Source organism: Pan troglodytes, chromosome 21, assembly GCF_028858775.2.
Source record: "Pan troglodytes isolate AG18354 chromosome 21, NHGRI_mPanTro3-v2.0_pri, whole genome shotgun sequence".
Taxonomy (NCBI): Eukaryota; Metazoa; Chordata; class Mammalia; order Primates; family Hominidae; genus Pan; species Pan troglodytes.
Genome location: NC_072419.2, coordinates 69,194,023 through 69,214,887, shown reverse-complemented (window position 1 = coordinate 69,214,887; position 20,865 = coordinate 69,194,023). Strand labels below are relative to the sequence as shown.

Below are 20,865 nucleotides of genomic sequence, written 5' to 3'. Positions count from 1 at the left end.
CTGGCAGAAGGTTGGCATCACACCCCCTTTGGATTTGGTCACTTGTCATCCTGGACTTAATACATTTAATACAAGTGTGACTCTTTTCCTTGGAATAGCTGTAGTCTTCTTGAATCTTGGGTAGTATGTGCCTTCACATGGCTGCATTCGTCTTTCTGTGACTACTACAGTTCAAAGTGATTTACGCAAAGTACTTTCTGTTTAGGATTTGCCTGACACAATTCACATTGGTGGGAGGATCGCACCGAAGACAGTTTGGGATTATGTTGGCAAACTCAAGTCTTCTGTGTCTAAGGTACCTGCTTATAGTATAAATTCTGCAACCATGGAAAATTGTGTTGATTTAAACACATCTTTTTTTAACCTCTCGTTTGGATGGGTTAACACTTAAAATGTTAGCCTGTAGCTTGCTAGATATTTCCAGGTGAATGTTAAAAATTAAGTTTTGCAGTGAGCCAAGATCGCACCACTGCACTCCAGCCTGGGAGACATAGCAAGACTGTCTCAAAAAAAATAAGTTTACATAGTTGTATGACTGTGTGAAGGTGTCTGAGTGTGCCGCGGTAGAAGTTTGTTTCTGATTTATTATAATGTATGTGCGGTTAAATTTTAGGAAGAAATAGATACGTTTTATTTTCTTGTTTTTTTATGATTGAAGGAGCAGAAGGTGTCTTTTGCAGGGGTGATCAGGCTCAGGGCACTCAACCTGGGCTCTTGAATGGTCCTGGTTTTCTGGGACCCCCTGAGATTTAGCTACAGCTGTGCATGTCTGTCTGTGGTTTTCTCTGGGGAATCTCTGTAGTCTTCGTCAGGTTCACGAAAGGGCTAGACCCTGTCGTCTAGTTTAACCCCCTCTAGGGAGGGGCACAGACAGCCATTGCAGATCATGCAGCTGGTTCCTCGTGACCGGGGCCGTCGTGCATGTAGGAAGAGCCAGCTCGGCTCCAGACACTGCTGGGCTCACATGTCACGTGAATTGCCTCACTGAGACAGCAGCTCTGTGAGATCGTGGCTGTGAGTCGGAGAGATCTGACAAGGTTTCCTGTTGAAAGCAGGATGTGAATTGGGCGTGTGATGCTTGAGCCACATTTTCTTTATGAGTGCTTCCCACTCTTCCATTGCAGGAGCTCTGTCTGATCCGCTTCCACCCCGCCACAGAGGAAGAGGAGGTCGCCTATATCTCTCTCTACTCCTATTTTAGCAGCCGTGGCCGCTTTGGTGTTGTAGCTAATAACAACAGGCACGTCAAGGACCTCTACCTGATCCCGCTGAGCGCCCAGGACCCTGTTCCATCCAAACTCTTGCCCTTCGAGGGACCAGGTAAGCGCCGGCTTTCTGGGTGGAGGTGAGGCCCACCTGCACCTGCACCCCTCCTCCCACTGACATGCCCTGCTGAGTCCTGACCAGCCCAGGGCTCTCTGGGAGCAGGAGTTAGGAGCACACACGCAGCGGTTAGCAATAGGATTCATCTTTGAGGGCGTAGGACTGTGGCACGAGAAGTACCCCTGATTCACAGCATAAATTGTCTTAGGAGAGTTTTTTAGAGAGGGAAAAACCCACAGCCTGCAACCAGCTCATCTTGGCCTCAGGTCAGAGAAGACTCAGTGCCCAGGAGCCTGAGGCTCAGCCAGAAAGGGAGGTGACACTCCCAGCGGCCCTGTTCTTTCCTCTAGACAGACTCGGGAGCCAGCACACACCGGGAAGTGGCTCCATCAGGGATCACTTCTCTAACAGGGATGGATTTCCAGGAGACTTAACAATAATGACATAGAAAACTATTTCTAGAAATAATTATTTTAAAATCTGCGGCTCAAATTGTAATAGGTTCATTCATCTTTGGCAGGCTACTTTGTGTTTGCACGTTCCTTGGAAAGTACTGTATTTAAACGATTATTTACAAATAGCCTAAAATACATCTTTGTCAAGGGTTGAGGGTGATTCCAGGGGCCACGTGCTCTGTTAGTGACCAGCTCTTTCATAGCCCCTTAGAAGAAGCTGATGTGACTTCAGTTAGGGATTAGTATCTGATGCCCAACTGAAGTGTCTCCGTGGCCATGCAGTCCCCAGAGGATTGGTGTTCTCTCAAAGCGGGTGTGTGGATCACACAGTGTCCTCTAAAGTGCTTCATCATAAAGGCAGGTGCTGTCTGGACCCTGTGCCTCAGTGCCCTCTGTCCCTGGCACCAGGCCTCGGCGGGTGTTCCTGCCATAGCTGTGCAGGGGGTTCCCACCCACACCCCTCATGCCGCACCCTAGCTAGCTGGGGTCCTGTAGGGGCCACTCCACATCTTGGGTGGGACTTCTGTCGCCCCAGGCACAGCTCCTACTGGAGCCCATTCTTCACAGCTGGAGTGGGCTCAGCCTATGCCTGTGTTGTGGAATTATATGTCCATAAAGGGATTGGTTGGTATCAGTAATTTCAGGGTTAAATATTTGCTGGCGTGGTGCATTAAATTATTTTAGTGCCAGATAAATTTTTAAAAGCAAAGTGCTTTAGTGTGTCCCCTCAAATCCTACTTGGGATAAAGAGATGCCACCTAATGGGTGGCAGAAAGGACCCTGGTAGAGGTTCTTGGTGTTGCTTGTGAAGAGCTCTGGCCAGCTCCACGTGACCAGGGAGAGGAAAAGCCCAGCCCTCCTGGAGGTGAAGACCGAGAAGCTGGCCTCTCCGCACCTGTGAAGACCCACTGGTCAGTTGCAAGTGCGACAGTGTGTGCACTCAGTGCAGACACCGCAGCACCTCAGCACCTCCCTACCGGGGTGGAAAGAGCACTTTTTCTTTACAGAAACATGATTCTTAGATAGCGAGCCTAACAATTGAAGCGATATTTCATCCTTTCTTGAGCTTCTCTCCCTGCTCCATCTCCAAACTTGGAGCTGTCAGGTGAGCACAGGTTGTAGGGTGTTGAGCGAGCCCCGGCGCATGCCGGGCACCGGGTTCCCCACACTGGGCAGTGACGGGGCCCAGGGAGGCCACCAGAGGAGCGGCGCCTCCATTCTCCCCACAGCAAGGGCTGGCTGTGCAGGTGCAGCCCCGGGGCAGAGGGAAAGGACAGGTCTCCCAGCACCTCCCGGATGGCACCGGGACAAGGAGGGCTGGGCTGGGGTCACTCACCTTGTCTGCTGAGTGCGATGGCGCCAACCACCCACACTGTCAGCTCCGCGACCAGCTGGGGGAACGTCACACTCGCCCACCAAGGCACTTGCTGAGGCCACGACGCCGCCTGACGGGGACACACAAAAGCCCCAGGGACTTTGATCCACGATAAAGAGCAGAGGCGTCTGGGTAAAGTAACACAGGGCAAGGGACTTTAGAAAAGTAACAGCTAGTGAAACCTTTCCATACACTTCAGAAATGTTTTAACTTAAGACTTCAGTATAATGTTAACTTCTCCTGATGTCCTTGTTGACATGAATGCGTGTGCGTGAAATCTCACACACTTCCATGGTCACTAAACAGCCTTCACCCCGGGCCAGGCCATCGGGTACTCGGCCCGCTTCACGTACTGACTACTTGACTTGGCGTTTTCTAGATATAAACATGTACATGTGTGTCCTGGCTTTGTGGTGTAAATGTGTAGTGCGTGTGCATGTGCGCGCGTGTGTGTGTAAGGCTAGGTCCTGGCACGTTTCCCCTGTCTCAGCGGACCCTGTCCTCACGGAGATAGCCCAGAAGCCCTTGGACAGCACAGGCCACACCTGAGAGTGCTGATGGTGGTGACTCCACAGAGCTGTGGTCAGGGGTGAGCGTGTGCTGCGCAGCTTGGAGTCACGCCCCCGGAAGTGCTGGGTGAGGGTCTGCAGGACCCAGCTCCATTCCACAGCCTCAGTTCTCTGCGGCACATGCAGCACAGGCCTGAAGGAGACCTGGCGCCCCAGCCTCGAGCTGCCCGTCTGCATCAGGGCACTGATGTGGGAGCATCTTCCCCTGGGGATGTTAAGGAGAAGGTCCTGTTGGGGGTAGAGATTCACGCAGAAAAGAGCGACTGACTCGTCCACGTGCCTCAGTTTCTACCACACAATTGCAGGTGTCCATGCCTCCCACACATGGGGACCTAGTGGGTTTTGACAGCGTGGTGTCCAGTCCCAGCCCCCTCAGTGCTTGCTGTTCACACTTAAGCAAGTGAAGGCCTGAAGGTGCCCAGCTGTGCCCTCAGGGGAAACTAAGTCACCCGCCCTGTCAGCACTTGGCCCTTGTCGGGCAGTGAGAGTGGAGCTGCCCCCGCAGCACCCTCAGGAGCCGTGCAGTTCACAGCAGTAGCTGGATCTCCCTGAGGACATTTGTCCTTGCATATCTTAATGATTTGTCCACAGAAACACCGGGTTGTCTTCCTCTGCCCCTCTGCCCCGCAGTGGGGGCACTCTCTGTAACTCAGCGTCACGGTGGGGGGCAGCTGGGAGGCCTGGTTCCAGGTGACCTTCTCCACCTAGATGTTCACCCCACTCAGTTCCAGCTTTACCAACAGGGCCCCCCCGCAGGGACTTGGGGTCGCAGAGTCCCGGCCTGTCTCAGGGCCTTGTTCATGGAAGGGAGATGAGTCAGGTTGAAAGCTCATCGTGTAGGGTTCTGTGCGGGGCCCTTACAGGACTGGACCGCAGCCAAGATGCCTGCCTGTTAACCATGCCCAGCCCCCGTCATTTCCGCGTGAAGCCGCAGGCCTCGGAGCCTTGGTCTGAAATGCCTGTGGAGTAACCTCGGTCCATAAACATGGGTGCACAGTCTGTTCTCCCCAAGTACAGGGCAGGAGGAAACACCGCCCTCTGTAGCTGCTCGAATGGAAAGGGCTCTTTTCTCTGAGGTCTTTATACATTAGAAAGCTCTTCTGGGAAGAATGTTTGAATCCATAGTGTCTTTCTGTATTCACTTTTAATTGCTTTCTAAATTAGCTGAGAAATTCTGACTTGAAATATTGTCAGGTAAGCATTTCTTCAGTTTTCATGTGTGTATGTAACAGTAGCTTTGCATGGAAATTGTAATCAGAGTCAAATACAGTATTGAATGGAATGTACTGCCTTCTCCTCCTAAATCAATAAACATCTTTCATGGAAACTGGTCCTTGTTTGTTTGAATTGGAACCATTTGGTGGCTCCTGGTCACCTATCCTAGGCCCCCGTTTGCTTTCCATAAGCCAGCGCAGTGCACCCTAGTGTGCCCAGCTCTGCAGCCCACCCAGCAGCTGCTGGAGAGGACGCAGTGCAGGCTGGTGCTGCCCTGGGGCCCTTCTCGGCACCCCGGCACCCAGAAGAAGATGGACGTCGCTCTCCTCTTACCTGAGACGTGCTGGACCCAGTGGCTTTGTGCAGGTCTTAGAGATTCCCAGTTGGAACGAGGGAGGGTCTGTGTGTGTGTGAGTGGGTGTGTTTGGTGGGTTGGGGGAAGTCACTTCTTCCCACCTTAATTGCCAAGTCTTTCTATCCAAGTCATACATCAACCCTTGTTGATTAACTTCTACACAGTTTCTGTTCCAGCAGGTGTGAACATTTTGTTTTGACAGATGCAGACCATTGAGAGAGTTTTCATTTTAAATCACTGATAGTGGGATGTGCCAGGTGGCTTTAGGGGTAAAGGCCTCACTGTGATAGTTTGGGGTTGGGAGGAGTCAGGTTTCGGGTGGTTCATTTAGTAAGAAGGAGCATCTTCCTGCAGCCTCAGGTTCAGTACCGAGGGCGCTTCCTGCACCCTGAGAAGCAGGTGGTTCCCTTTGCCAGCTGCCTTGTCCCCCAGTCCCTGTTGCGACACACCTGGACACAGATCCTGGTTTTGGTCTTGGCCCACACAGCTTTTCGAATACACCCTTTTATCTTCAGTTTCTTGAGTTCTTTTCCCGTGCGTGTGGTCTGATTCTGACCACTGAGTCCAGACCCCTCCGTCATGAATACGCAAAGGACACAGACATGGTGCTAAAAAGGCCTGTTTGCTTGCACGTGGTACGCCCTGAAGAAAGCCATTTGCCTTCTGGCCTTTCAGAGGGCGTTGGGGGAACGTCCACACCCTTGTTCCAGGCCTGATCAGTACCCTTCAGTGGAAGTGCAGGGGCACGTTTAGCCGCAGCTGGCGTCTCCAGGCCCTGGTCCCTGGTTGCTCCTGAGCCCCGGCCCCTGGTTGCTTTATGAACTGAGGCCCTCAGTAGCCTTCAGGAGGAAGGTGGGTAAGTAAGCCTACCGTGCCCTGTGCCACCCGCAACCTGGCTGGTGCCAGCTTCATGCAGGCCTCAGTCTCTGCACCTTCCCGGGGCACCCTCCCTCCCAGGGCTCACACACCACGGGGCAGCTGCCGAGGGGAGGGGCTAGCCTGGGAACAGCCCCTGGGCAACCTCGACTGCCCCCCTGAGGTGGGGGCTCTGTGACCTTTCGACCTTACTGGTCTGCTGGACATGCCAGGCAGTGGCAGGCACACCCTTTCCTCCAGGGGAAGATGGCTCCCAAGGTCCAGCCAGGCGAAGTGCACTGCTCCTTCCACGAAGAGTTATTTCCAAGGCACCTGCCACATTTTACATATTCATGCAACCATACATAATAACAAACATGAGTTGGGTGACAAGATTTGACTGTTTCACAGCGGGTGTGCCTTTTTGGACAGCCCAATTTAAATTTTAAATGGTGGGGAAATTCAGAACGAACACCCATCTGACTCTGCAGCTTTCTTTATTCAGTCACCAGTGTTTGCAGATGAGAGCACCAAGAGCTGGGAGCATTTACACATGCCAGCTGCGTGTTTGATGCCAATCTCCAGATGGTTGCTGTTTTCAGGACTAAAGAATCTTGCCAGGGTTGGGATATACTAATTATTTTTTTCATTAACAAGCAAGTTAGCCATTAAAAGTTTGAGTTGTAGTGACACACCACGAGGCGGGACCACGTAACAGTGATTTTGTACATCACACTGCCACCCTAACAGCCCTTTAGAAGCTGAGTGTCTCCCTTGGGTGGCATGTCCCCTCTGTGTCAGAGTCAGCACTAGGCTTCCCCAGGTGACTTCCCCACACGAGGCCCCACAAGCCCTACTGCCCAGGGTCCTTCCCGAGGCCTAGCCCATGCCTGTGTCTGTTCCCCGTGTCAGGTTCTGCAGGCAGAGGGCCTGGCTTACAGAGCCCGGCTTACAGAACTCAGCCTGAGCCTCAGTGCCCTTCCCCCCAGGGCGTGGTGGGCTCTGCAGATGTATGGTCCAGGAAGGCCATAATAGCCAATTTCATAACCGAACATACCCGAAAAGTGGATTTGAGTAAGCTGTGTAATAGCTTATTCAGTAAACAGATAGCTGTTGTGCTGAGAGAAATACCGTTTTAAAATATGTTCAACTCCTGTTAAGCAGAACATGAACTCGACAGGTTTGCTGAGCAGCAGAGCTCAGCTGTGCCCTTCGGTGTGGCCCGGCTGGTTTTTCTGCTTCCCTCCTCCTCTGCCCACCCAGCCCTTTCACTGGCACCGTGCTACTCTCCGGGGGACAGAGAGTGAAGAGGGGGTGGAGGTGAGGTGCTGGGAATCTCAGCTCTGTCCAGCAGCCTGTGAAGGAAGAGGCCTTTGGTCCTCTCTCCAGGAGGGAGGAAGTGTCCCGTGGAGCAGGCTGGTCCCAACTCAGTCTGGCAGGCCTGGTATTCCTGCCTTCACCCATCTTCCGTGCTCAGCCTGTCCATCAGTTCCTTAGTGGAATTTAGGGAGATGAACAACAGATGTACTTAGAACTACATGGTGGTGCCTGAAGCAGTCCGTCATGATCTTTAACATCACCTGAAGCACGGGAAATCATGCTGGTTTTCACTGTAAGGGGAAGAAAATCTGTAGTGTGAGCACCTTTTGTATACCACAGTCACGTTAAATTATCTGTACCGTTGAGTTGTTACGGTTTAATCTCACATAGTGTTACGTCGCTGCCGCTGAAACGTCCCACCCACGTGTATCACTTTCCTTCAGCTCCTGTTTTGGGATGTGCGTTTTTATATTCCCCTTTGGCATTCTTGATTGATTATGAGTGTGGGGATGGTCGTTACTGGAATGTTAGTACTCCTGATTGAAGTTATCACAACTTACGACGTTGGGAATATCTTTGAATAATTTTTTTTTTTTAACTAATACTGTGCCTTAAAACCCCCAGCGCGCGTCGTCCACCTGCTCTACTCTTTGCCACCTGTTTGCTGAGCACCTCGGTGCTTTACGTGAGCATAGTGTCTGTCCTGTGTTTACAAAGACATGAGCCTTAGGGAGTCTTTGATATGTTAATGCTCACTGAATTTCTAAACCCAAAACATTTATTTTATCTTTTTTCCAAGAGAGTCTCACTCTGTTGCCCAGGCTGGAGTTCAGTGGCACGATCTCGGCTCACTGCAACCTCTGCCTCCCAGGTTCAAGCAATTCTCCTGCCTCAAGCCTCCTGAGTAGCTGGGACTACAGGCACACGCCACCATGCCTGGCTAATTTTTGTTTTTTGTTTTGTTTTGTTTTTTTGAGACAGAGTCTCACTCTGTCACCCAGGCTGGAGTGCAGTGGCGTGATCTCGGCTCACTGCAACCTCCACCTTTGGGTTCAAGCGATTTCTCCTGCCTCAGCCTCCTGAGTAGCTGGGACTACAGGTGTGCGCCACCACACCCAGTTAATTTTTGTATTTTTAGTGGAGACGGGGTTTCACCATGTTGGCCAGGATGGTCTTGATCTCTTGACCTCATGATCCGCCCACCTCAGCCTCCCAAAGTGCTGGGATTACAGGCGTGAGCCACCGCACCCGGCCCAATTTTTGTATTCTTAGTAGAGACGGGGTTTCACCACGTTGGCCAGACTGGTCTCAAACTCTTGACTTTGTGATCCACCCGCCTTGGCCTCCCAAAGTGCTGGAATTACAGGCGTGAGCCACCATGCCCAGTCCAAAGCATTTATTTTAGCCATTTCATTTAATGCTGTTTTTCCTGTCTAGTTGTAATTCTGACACCAGAGACTAATGGATGACCTCATGGCTTGTGCTTTATTGATTATTATGACTTTATTGATAATTTAATATTAGTATATTTAGAATAATTATGTGTTGCAACTCCTAAGTTAAAGACAAAAAGGGGTCCGGGTGCGGTGGCTTACGCCTGTAATCCCAGCACTTTGGGAGGCCGAGGCAGGTGGATCACCTGAGGTCAGGAGTTCGAGACCAGCCTGGCCAACATGGTGAAACCTCTTATCTACTAAAAACACAAAAATTAGCCAGGCATGGTGGTGCATGCCTGTAATCCCAGCTACTCAGGAGGCTAAGACAGGAGAATTCTCCTGAACCTGGAAAGCAGCAGAGGTTATAGTGAGCCGAGGTCGCGCCACTGCGCTCCAGCCTGGGCAACAGAGCGACACTCCATCTCAAAAAAAAAAAAAAAAAAAAGGCTGTTTGTTACCTTCCTGGCAGTGGCACGAGGGGAAGAAGAGCATAGCTGAGCTGTTGTGTTGAGGGCATGTGCGACAATGCCCTTTTCACCCTGCAGGCTCACACCACGGCCTCCCTCCCCTCCACACTACTGCTCTAGCATTATAGATAATTTAAAATATGTAACAAATTCAGACGATTGGGATGAATTCCCTTGTGGATTGGGCCTTCGGTTCCATGGTTGGTGACGAGGGGTTAGTCGCCCCCTTCACATGGCTCCGGGAGGACTGGGTTGGTGCATGACTGGGTTGGTGCATTCCTGGCTCGGTGTGTTCCCAGCTCGTTCCCGGGGCGGTGCGTTCCTGGGGCGGAATCGTCCAGGCTTTTGCAACTGTCTTGACACTTGATCTTATTTTGCCACAGAATGGCTTATTTCTGTCTATTAAACGTTCCCCGTGAAAGCCCTTAATGAAATTCACCTCTAAAGGGTAAAAGCTGGATTTAGATTCTAAAATTTGCACAAATATTTTGTTTTTCAGGTCTTGAGTCACCACGTCCGAATATAATTCTTGGGTTAGTAATCTGCCAAAAAATCAAACGTCCCGCAAACAGTGGAGAGTTAGACAAGATGGACGAAAAGCGGACCCGACTTCAACCGGAAGAAGCGGACGTTCCGGCCTATCCAAAAGTAGCCGCAGTCCCGCAGTCGGAAAAGAAGCCCTCCAAGTATCCACTCTGCTCTGCAGACGCGGCTGTCAGCACCACACCTCCTGGGTCGCCGCCGCCTCCGCCCCCTCTTCCAGAACCACCGGTGCTAAAAGTGCTGTCATCCCTCAAACCTGCAGCCCCCAGCCCAGCCACAACAGCAGCAGCAGCCTCCACGGCAGCTTCCTCCACCGCTTCGTCTGCTTCCAAAACAGCATCACCGCTGGAGCACATCCTGCAGACTCTCTTTGGAAAGAAGAAATCATTCGACCCGTCCGCCAGAGAGCCTCCCGGGTCCACCGCAGGTCTTCCCCAGGAGCCCAAAACCACAGCAGAGGACGGGGTGCCGGCACCTCCGTTGTTAGATCCGATCGTCCAGCAGTTCGGTCAGTTCTCAAAAGATAAGGCTCTAGAGGAAGAGGAGGACGACAGGCCATACGACCCCGAGGAGGAGTATGACCCGGAGAGGGCCTTCGACACTCAGCTTGTGGAGCGAGGGCGGCGCCACGAGGTGGAAAGGGCTCCTGAAGCAGCTGCAGCCGAGCGGGAAGAGGTGGCCTATGACCCCGAGGATGAGACCATCTTAGAAGAAGCGAAAGTGACTGTTGATGACCTGCCCAACAGGATGTGCGCCGACGTGAGAAGGAACTCCGTGGAGAGGCCTGCCGAGCCGGTGGCCGGGGCTGCCACGCCCTCCCTGGTGGAGCAACAGAAGATGCTAGAAGAGCTGAACAAACAGATCGAGGAGCAGAAGAGACAGCTGGAGGAGCAAGAAGAAGCTCTCAGGCAGCAGAGGGCCGCCGTCGGGGTCTCCATGGCCCACTTCTCGGTGTCGGACGCCTTGATGTCTCCACCACCAAAGTCGTCCTTGCCCAAGGCGGAGCTGTTCCAGCAAGAGCAGCAGTCTGCAGACAAGCCCGCCTCACTGCCCCCCGCCAGCCAGGCGTCAAACCACAGGGACCCCCGGCAGGCGAGACGCCTGGCCGCTGAGACCGGTGAGGGGGAGGGGGAGCCTCTCTCCAGGCTCTCGGCACGTGGTGCCCAGGGTGCCCTGCCCGAGAGAGATGCTTCCAGGGGTGGCCTCGTGGGCCAGGCGCCCATGCCAGTCCCGGAGGAAAAGGAGCCAGCCTCTTCCCCCTGGGCTTCGGGCGAAAAGCCCCCAGCGGGGTCCGAGCAGGACGGCTGGAAGGCAGAGCCTGGGGAGGGCACCCGCCCCGCCACGGTTGGAGACAGCTCGGCCAGGCCTGCCCGGAGGGTGCTGCTGCCCACACCGCCTTGCGGCGCCCTGCAGCCCGGCTTCCCGCTGCAGCACGACGGTGAGAGGGACCCTTTCACCTGCCCGGGGTTCGCGTCGCAGGACAAGGCTCTCGGCTCAGCCCAGTATGAGGACCCAAGAAATCTTCATTCTGCTGGAAGGAGCAGCAGCCCTGCAGGTGAAACAGAGGGGGACAGAGAGCCACAGGCCAGACCCGGCGAGGGCACCGCCCCGCTCCCCCCACCAGGACAGAAAGTGGGGGGCTCTCAGCCCCCGTTTCAGGGTCAGCGGGAACCTGGACCTCATGCTTTGGGGATGTCAGGGCTTCACGGCCCCAATTTCCCGGGACCAAGGGGGCCAGCCCCTCCGTTTCCAGAAGAGAATATCGCTTCTAACGATGGGCCACGAGGGCCTCCGCCAGCCAGATTCGGAGCCCAGAAGGGGCCCATCCCTTCCTTATTCTCGGGGCAACATGGGCCACCTCCTTATGGGGACAGCAGAGGCCCCTCACCCTCTTACCTGGGTGGACCACGAGGAGTGGCACCATCCCAATTTGAAGAACGCAAGGATCCCCATGGGGAGAAGAGGGAGTTCCAGGACGCCCCGTATAACGAGGTGACGGGCGCCCCCGCCCAGTTTGAAGGGACAGAGCAAGCCCCATTTCTGGGAAGCAGAGGCGGCGCGCCTTTCCAGTTTGGAGGCCAGAGGAGGCCACTGCTGTCTCAGCTGAAAGGCCCCCGAGGCGGCCCCCCTCCCTCTCAGTTTGGAGGTCAGAGAGGACCACCCCCTGGTCATTTCGTGGGCCCAAGAGGGCCCCATCCTAGTCAGTTTGAAACTGCCCGGGGCCCTCATCCCAACCAGTTTGAAGGACCCAGAGGCCAAGCGCCTAACTTTATGCCAGGTCCCAGGGGCATTCAGCCTCAGCAGTTCGAAGACCAGAGGGTCCATTCACCACCAAGATTCACAAACCAAAGGGCGCCTGCACCCCTGCAGTTTGGTGGACTACGGGGGTCTGCACCCTTTTCTGAAAAAAATGAGCAGACCCCTTCGCGATTTCACTTCCAGGGCCAGGCCCCGCAGGTGATGAAGCCGGGCCCCAGGCCCCTGCTGGAGCTTCCCAGCCACCCCCCGCAGCACCGGAAGGACCGCTGGGAGGAGGCCGGGCCGCCCTCCGCGCTCTCCTCCAGTGCGCCCGGACAGGGCCCCGAGGCCGACGGACAGTGGGCATCGGCCGACTTCCGAGAGGGGAAAGGCCACGAATACAGAAACCAGACTTTCGAAGGGAGGCAGAGAGAGCGGTTTGACGTGGGGCCCAAAGAGAAGCCGCTGGAGGAGCCCGACGCCCAGGGCCGGGCGTCCGAGGACAGGAGGAGAGAGCGCGAGCGCGGCCGAAACTGGAGCCGAGAGCGGGACTGGGACCGGGCCCGGGAGTGGGACCGACACCGGGACAAGGACTCCAGCCGGGACTGGGACAGAAACCGGGAGAGGAGCGCCAACCGCGACCGAGAGCGCGAGGCCGACCGGGGCAAGGAGTGGGACCGCAGCCGGGAGCGGAGCAGGAACCGAGAGCGCGAGCGAGACCGGAGGCGCGACCGGGACCGGTCCCGGAGCAGAGAGCGGGACCGAGACAAGGCCAGGGACAGGGAGCGGGGCCGCGACCGCAAGGACCGGAGCAAGAGCAAAGAGAGCGCTCGGGACCCGAAGCCCGAGGCCTCGAGGGCCTCCGACGCTGGCACCGCCTCGCAGGCCTAGACGCCCCGGCCGGGCAGAGACCCTTTTTAAAGCCACGTTCGTAAGATGCGTTGAACAAATAGCTTTTGAAATAGCCACGATCTTAGATTCAGGATAGAATATTCTGGACTTAAACATTACTGTAATTTTGTGTAAATGGTTTCTTACGAGATTTCACATCTTTACAATTCTGATGCTTTTTTTAAAAAACTAAACTTTAATATTTCCATTTAAAATTAAAGAAATGGGAAATTGCCTACGGAGCATATTGCTTTTCAGATCATAGTTATCTTTTCCAATAACTTTATTGTAAATTTTAAGGGAGTTTCATTGGACCCTAGAGCCATACCTTCACTGACATCTCATCCGTTTGTGTTTCCAAAAGCTGCTTTTACAGGTCTTAGCCGCTGTCCCGGAGGCCGGTGTGGGCGTGACCTGCAGGCGTCCACCCTGCGGCTACGGGAGAAGTGTTAGTAGCTTGTATCTGGAGTCTTGAGAAACACAAACCTTACAAATGCATCTTTCTTTTGTCATAAAATTGGAATTACAATTTTCAACTGGGAAACAGAAACACATTTCTTAGTGTGCTCAGATTTTATATATCACCTTATCAATTTTTTCCAAAACATGATTTAAAGCAACATCTGTCCTAGTATAATTGTTGCATTTTAAATAACAATGTATTGGAAAATGTTAAGTTTTACCAGCCTAAAAAAAGTAACAAACCAATTAAGTGTACTTTGGGGGCAGGGAGGAGTCCTTGATTTGAATAATCAGGAGTTTTGTTGGTCCAATTTCACCTTCTGAGCAGTTCTTCTGTATCCCGGGAAAAGTACACTCGGCCCCAAACTGGTATTTGTCAGACGATACATGTAAAAGTTTGTCCTTGAACGTGGAACAAGACTTGTGTAAAGTCTGAGACGGGAACTAGTGATCACTAGCTCAAGAACTGCAAATGAGACAGGAAGCTGTTCACTGTGAAACAGTCTCTTGCTTGTCGTGTATTTTTCGAGTACTTCTGAAGTGTGAAGTAAAAAAATCTGGCTAATTTATTTGTACAAATACACTTTGATAATTTTTTATATTTTCATAAACTTACTTTTACAGATGTAAAATTAAAGAACTTCACTTGTTCTTTGGAGTCTGTTATTCCATTGTACGTCACTACAGATTTTTCACTTTATAGCACAGATTTTTTAAGTTAAGAAAACATTGAGAATGTATCAGTTTGAGATGTTTGGTGTTGAAAGCCAAGTGTCCATAGGTTAAATTACATTAAAGTAGGTGTCACGTTCCAACATCTAGTACGATGAGAAGGTTTTGTTTGTTTAACATATAAAGCAAATTTTTCTAATTTAAATACACAAATGTAAAAATCAAGTGTGTTTCTTTAGTTTACTTGATAGAGATTCCTGTAAATTGTATTTTATATTGCGGAGGCTTATATCACTGTACATGAGAACATGGAACGACCTAGGTTTTGTTACTCGCAGTAGAATAAACAGCTACAGGAAGTTTCTGTCTCGGGTCTTCATCAGCCTTTTTCTAACGCGGAGAAGTTTGGGGTCGTGCACGGACGCCCTGGCCACCCAGTTTCTTGTTGCTGGTTTGCCTGGGCGTGGGCAGGAGTGCCCTTTGGACCCCTCCCTGAACTCATGCTGAGCCCAGGGTGAGAGCGGCCGGGTGCGGGTCCCCACATCCTTCCGTCACGGGGCAGCTGTCTCGCTCCCTGTGGGGACCCAGCACCATCCAGCTCTGGAGACGATGGGCAGGAAGGTCGGGAGGAGGGACTCACCCCCTTCAGACCCTCTCCTGGGGCTGTCTGAGTGGGAGCCCGAGACCACTGCAACAGCCTCAACTGCGGTGAAGGAGTCTCATGGTTGGGGAGTGAGCCCCGAGGCCCCAGCCCATCCAGGCTGCAGCAGAGTGTGCACCCGCCGACTGCGGGGCGTGCTGCCGCTGAGGATGCAGGTGGGCAGGTGGGCTTGGCGGCCCAGACCCAGCAGTGCCAGTGGAGGAGACGCAGTGGCCCACGTGCCTGCACACAGCGCGGCTGCAGGGACAGGCTCGGGGAGCTGGCGCCTGGCCTGCGAGCTTCCTCTGGTCGCCTGTGGGCCAGAGCTTGGCTTCCGAACAAGCGTATGGGTCCACAGCCCAGCCATGAGCAGACGCCGGTGGGACGTTCCCGCGCAGAACGGTGCAGGCCCCTTGGCCAAGTGTCTGGTGGGGCAGCAACAGCTCTGACCAGCCTCCTCCAACAGCTCCAGACCGTGACCTGTGCGGCCAAAGGGCTCACTGTGGAAACATGGCGAGGAAGACCTAGCTCCAGTCTGCCCCTGGGGTCGGCCGTGGCCCGGTCAGCCACACGAAGCAGGAAAAGGCCCAGGCCCCGGAGCCCTGGCACCCACAGGCCCACAAGGCACCACAGGGTCACTGAGCTGTATGTAGCTCCCTGTTCTAGCACAGAGGCCGAGGCAGCTGTCGGGGGAAAATGGAAAGAGCCATCTCACTCGAGAACTCGGCACGGGGGCCTCCGACAGGGGGTAACACCCAAGCAGCCAGCACCCTCCCCACACCAGGCATCAGCGAGTCCCAGGGAGGAGGCGGCAGTGGGGATCGTGGCTGTGGCTGAGCTCGGGGGGCCTAACCAGAAGGGGAGAAAAGAAAAGACCACATGAGACATGCCCAGACGGACAGTGACCTCAGCCCTCAGTGGCAGGGCAGGGCCAGTGAACAGGCTGAGCCAGGGCGAGACTGGCTGGGTGCAGGTCCCCACATGCTGGGTCCGTCTTCCTGTGGGACACCTAGCAAAAGGGAGAAGAACCAAGCCTGCCCAAAACGTCACACCCAGCAGTCACTGCTGTCATTATTTTGGTATTTTCCTTAATCTTTTTCTCTCTGCATCTAAATTTTGACAAAATCGGGGTCCCTCCAGGAGCACGCTGTGGCCTGGTGTTTGCTCCTCCTCCTCCGGCTGCTCTGCTGCTCCCAGCCGACCTCACTCCAGGGCTCAGGGGACCATGTGGGGACCCTGCCATTGGCTGAGTATGTCTGTTCCACAGGAGGCTGGGAGGCTCACTGGGCCTCCTCAGAGGAAAACCTGAACCAACTCCGTCGTCCGCCTCCATAAACCACAGCTCTGCCTGGCATCTGGGCCTCCTGAAATGAATGTCCTTTCAGCTCCAGGGTCTAGTAATTCCTAAAAGGCCTGATTATTTCCCATTCCCGTTGCACAGACTCCTGATAAACAGAGGAAGATTCCTTTGGGAAGGGGCGGTGGGAAGATTAGCTGCATGTTTTTGGCATTTAGCAGGGCCCCTTCCTCTGGGAGACTCAGTCTGTCCTTCATTCCAGGGGCCTGGGTCTGTCCAGAGTCTGGAACTTGGCCGAGGGCCCGGGACTCTGTGTTGGGGCTTCCAGTCAGAGCGCAGGACTCCTGCTCTCGGACCTACAGCCTTTCTGCCAGCACAGAACGGGGACGCCTTTGGCAGGATGTCCGTTTTTTTCAGTTCTAGGGAAGCTGCGCCCATCAGGCAACGCGGGAACTATGTGGGTCAGATGACTGCGCCTCTGCTGCCGCTCACGGCTGTGCTGGGAATCACGTCCGGCAGGATAGCTCCCGCCAGCCCAGAGCGCCACCATCCCCACTGCATTGGGAGCCCAGCTGCATGGCAGCAGTTCCCGCCGCAGTTTTTCGCCTACAGAAAAGAATGATCATGGAGCTCTTCCCCGATGTGGGTGCGGGTGCGGTGTGGGTGAGGGTGCCGGTGAGGGTGAGGGTGCGGGTGAGGGTGAGGGTGCGAGTGAGGGTGCGGGTGAGGGTGAGGGTGCGGGTGAGGGTGAGGGTGCGAGTGAGGGTGCGGGTGAGGGTGAGGGTGTGGGTGAGGGTGCGGTGCGCGTGAGGGTGCGGGTGAGGGTGAGGGTGAGGGTGCGGTGCGCGTGAGGGTGCGGGTGAGGGTGAGGGTGAGGGTGCGGGTGCGGGTGAGGGTGCGGGTGAGGGTGAGGGTGAGGGTGCGGGTGAGGGTGCGGGTGAGGGTGCGGGTGAGGGTACGGTGCGGGTGAGGGTGAGGGTGCGGTGCGGGTGAGGGTGCGGGTGAGGGTGAGGGTGAGGGTGCGGGTGAGGGTGCGGGTGAGGGTGAGGGTGCGGGTGAGGGTGCGGGTGAGGGTGCGGGTACGGGTGAGGGTGAGGGTGAGGGTGCGGGTGAGGGTGAGGGTGCGGGTGAGGGTGAGGGTGCGGGTGCGGGTGAGGGTGCGGGTGAGGGTGCGGGTGAGGGTGAGGGTGCGGGTGAGGGTGCGGGTGTGGGTGAGGGTGCGGGTGAGGGTGAGGGTGCACATGAGGGTGAGGGTGAGGGTGCGGTGAGGGTGCGGGTGAGGGTGAGGGTGCGGGTGAGGGTGCGGGGCTCCCCGATGAATTCACTCCTCACAATCCTCGTGAAGGGGTGACCTCCAAGCCCCAAGGACATCAAGCTGGTCTTGCACGATAAATCCATCCCAGCGTTCTGCCGTCCTCTCCAGTGTGCCAGGAAAGTTCTGGATTTCACTGAATTTAGGATCGGCTACCTGTGGGGCAAAAGTTTCGGTGACTGATGAAGAAAATGGGGGTGGGGGGTGGGTCACTCCCAGCCGTTCCCTCCAACGCATCAAATCCAGAATCTCGTATCTGAGTCCCTGTCTCACTTACGCAAGCTTATATTCCTCCCACCCAGATCCCGCACTCTCAACATCCATTTCCACACATTTTCCGCAGGTTTTGGTAGGGAAACATATTTGTAGGCCACACCTCACACTTTCTCTTTTGGGGCCTGCTGGAACTCCAGTCTGGATCTAGGTCTAGAAGGAACACAGAGGTGGTGGTGAGTCCTGGGCAGGACGGCGGCACCTTACAGGGCAGCTCCCTGGGGAAGGCACTTGAGGGCCTTCGGGCAAAGGGGTCTCAGCTCCCCAGGCAGTGGCGGAAGAGCCACATGTGCCTTCAAAGACGACCTGCGGAGTTCACCGGCAGATCCCAATGGATTTGCAGGGCTGGTGGTCCTCAGCTTCACTGGGATCTTCCCACATGCCCCTGTAGGGACCAGCCCCACAGGGTCGGTGGGCTTCTCCCTGTGTGCGGTGACGAGAGAGTGTAAAAATAAAGACACAAGACAAAGAGATAAAAGAAAAGACAGCTGGGCCTGGGGAACCACTACCACCAATGCGCGGAGACGGGTAGTGGCTCCGAATGTCTGGCTGCATTGTTATTTATTGGATACAAAGCAAAAGGGGCAGGGTAAGGAGTGTGAGTCATCTCCAGTGATAGGTAAGGTCACGTGGGTCACGTGTCCACTGGACAGAGGGCCCTCCCCTGCCTGGCAGCCAAGGCAGAGACAGAGAGGGAGAGAGAGAGACAGCTTACGCCATTATTTCTGCTTATCAGAGACTTTCAGTACTTTCACTAATTTGCTGCTGCTATCTAGAAGGCAGAGCCAGGTGCACAGGATGGAACATGAAGGCGGACTAGGAGCGTGACCACTGAAGCACAGCATCACAGAGAGACGGTTAGGCCTCCGGATAACTGCGGGCAGGCCTGACTGATGTCAGGTCCTCCACAAGAGGTGGAGGAGTAGAGTCTTCTCTAAACTCCCCCGGGGAAAGGGAGACTCCCTTTCCCCGTCTGCTAAGTAGCGGGTGTTTTTCCGTGACACTGAGGCTACCGCTAGACCACGGTCCGTCTGGCAACGGGCGTCTTCCCAGACGCTGGCGTCACCGCTAGACCAAGGAGCCCTCTGGTGGCCCTGTCCGGGCGTAACAGAAGGTTCACACTCTTGTCTTCTGGTCACTTCTCACCATGTCCCCTCAGCTCCTGTCTCTGTATGGCCTGGTTTTTCCTAGATTATGATTATAGAGCAAGGATTATAAAGAGTAATTGCTACAAACTAATGATGAAAGATATTCATATATAATCATGTCTATGATCTGTATCTGGTATAACTCTTGTTGTTTTATATATTTTATTACACTGGAACAGCTCGTGCCCTCGGTCTCTTGCCTCGGCACCTGGGTGGCTTGCCGCCCACATGCCCCCATTGCAACGTCAGGTTCCCATTCTTTCCCAACTTCCCTAACTTTAACAAAAGAGGCACTGCAAAGTCGAAACTGCAGTTTAGGCTGTAATTAAATCATCCAGGAGACTAGGCTTCAGGTTTGCTTTGCAGAAATCTCAGCCCCATGGCTACAGGAGATAAGGACTTACTTTAAGGCAGTCATAGAGGCTTTCAGGTTCCTTTTTCAGACTCCAAGCCAGGCATTTAAAGCATCGAGAGCTGGAGCTGCTGTGTCCATCACCAGCAGGTCCTCGTCCTGCTAATTCCTGTCTACAGCTTCACCAGCACATGGGCCAGTGAGATGTCCCTGCCTCCCTCTTTCTTCCTCAGTTCTTTCTCTTCCCCCTTGTTCAATTTGCCTGGAAGCATGAAAGAAGAAAGTACAGGGCCCCCCAAGCCCCTCTGCTTCTGCCCATCGCAAGTGCCACGAACCCATGGTCCCTGCCATCTCCTCTCTCTTCTCCCGCCTCTTCAGCAAGAAGCAGATGCACATTTGGACGGTTCGATTGGATGCTGCCTATACATTGTGTATAAACTGAAGTTAGGGGAGGTACTCACCACAGTTCCTGCCACTGGTTTTAACATGGAAAGAGTAGAATATAAGAACACTTGTTTTGGGCCAGGCACGGTAGCTCATGCCTATAATCCCAGCACTTTGGGAGGCCGAGGCAGGCAGATCACAAGGTCAGGAGTTCAAGACCAGCCTGGCCAATATGGTGGAACCCTGTCTCTACTAAATATACAAAAATTAGCCAGGCATAGTGGTGGGCTCCTGTAATCCCAGCTACTCGGGAGGCCGAGGCAGGAGAATTGCTTGAACCCGGGAGGTGGAGGTTGTAGTGAGCTGAGATTGCGCCATTGCACTCCAGCCTGGATGACAGAGCGAGACTCTGACTCAAAAAGAGAACACTTGTTTCATGGTGTGGGATGTCCATGGTCAAGATGTAATTAGGCCTCTCTGGAAGCATTACTTCCAGAATACCCAGGGTTTTCTTTTGCTGGTAGATAGCAACGATCATGAAAGAATTCGAGAAGTGGCGGACGCGCTGCAGAAAAGGCTTCCGGCCGGTGAGTGTGGAGACGCAGCGCCACTGCTCTCCGCAAACAAACAGGGTTTGCCCAGCGCTCGGGCCATCAGTGTGACGACAGATGAGCCAGCCAGCTCTTCAGTCTCTTCCTAACAGGACATGGTATGTTCAAGCCACTTGTGCAACACGGAGCTGGTGTAGATGAGGGACTTGACTGGCTGTCAAATGAGTTTTCAAAACGTTAAATGAAACTAGACATCTAACCAAAGACATGTTTGATAAAATTGGTCTAGACTTGCTACAGCAAAATTTGTTTGTATCTTGGTTAAGAAACAGCATCTGGGACTGGCTTGGGCAGAATAATAAACTTATTTTGTTGCCAATTATTGTTTGCCAAATATAATGTTGTTATTTAGCAATGTGCTTGGTTTTAAAGAAATTCTTCTTGGGAAAAAGGTGTCCTCATTTACTTCCCATGAGCCTAAAGCCTGGACATAGTTATTGTAAAACCTTTAAATAAATCCACCTTGGAAGTTAAGATACATAAAAATAAATAAGGTGGGGCGTGGTGGCTCACGCCTGTGGGAGCACTGTCGGTGAGGAGGTGAATCCCTTGAGCTTGTTGGAGACAAGGCTGGGCAACATGGTGAACCTTGCCTCTATTTAAAAAAAAAAAAAAGGCCGTGCACGGTGGCTCATGCCTGTAATCCCAGCATTTTGGGAGGCCGAGGCGGGG

The 20,865-nt window shown here is 53.8% G+C and overlaps 1 protein-coding gene and 1 pseudogene across 5 annotated transcripts in view; both read left to right on the top strand.

Moving 5' to 3' along the window:
* Positions 1-14,544, top strand: part of DIDO1 (death inducer-obliterator 1) — a 60,297-nt gene extending 45,753 nt beyond the window's left edge. For all 5 annotated transcript variants that reach the window (XM_016938274.3, XM_016938273.4, XM_054674447.2 and 2 more), the window contains exons 14-16: positions 206-295; positions 1,125-1,320; positions 9,870-14,544. In XM_016938274.3, coding sequence (XP_016793763.1) covers positions 206-295; positions 1,125-1,320; positions 9,870-13,042 — 3,459 coding nt within the window. In that variant the 3' untranslated portion in view covers positions 13,043-14,544. The remainder of the gene's footprint in view (positions 1-205; positions 296-1,124; positions 1,321-9,869) is intronic.
* Positions 14,545-19,535: 4,991 nt separating this feature from the next.
* On the top strand, positions 19,536-20,455 carry LOC100612713 (ADP-ribosylation factor 4-like; annotated as a pseudogene).
* Positions 20,456-20,865: the final 410 nt, after the last annotated feature.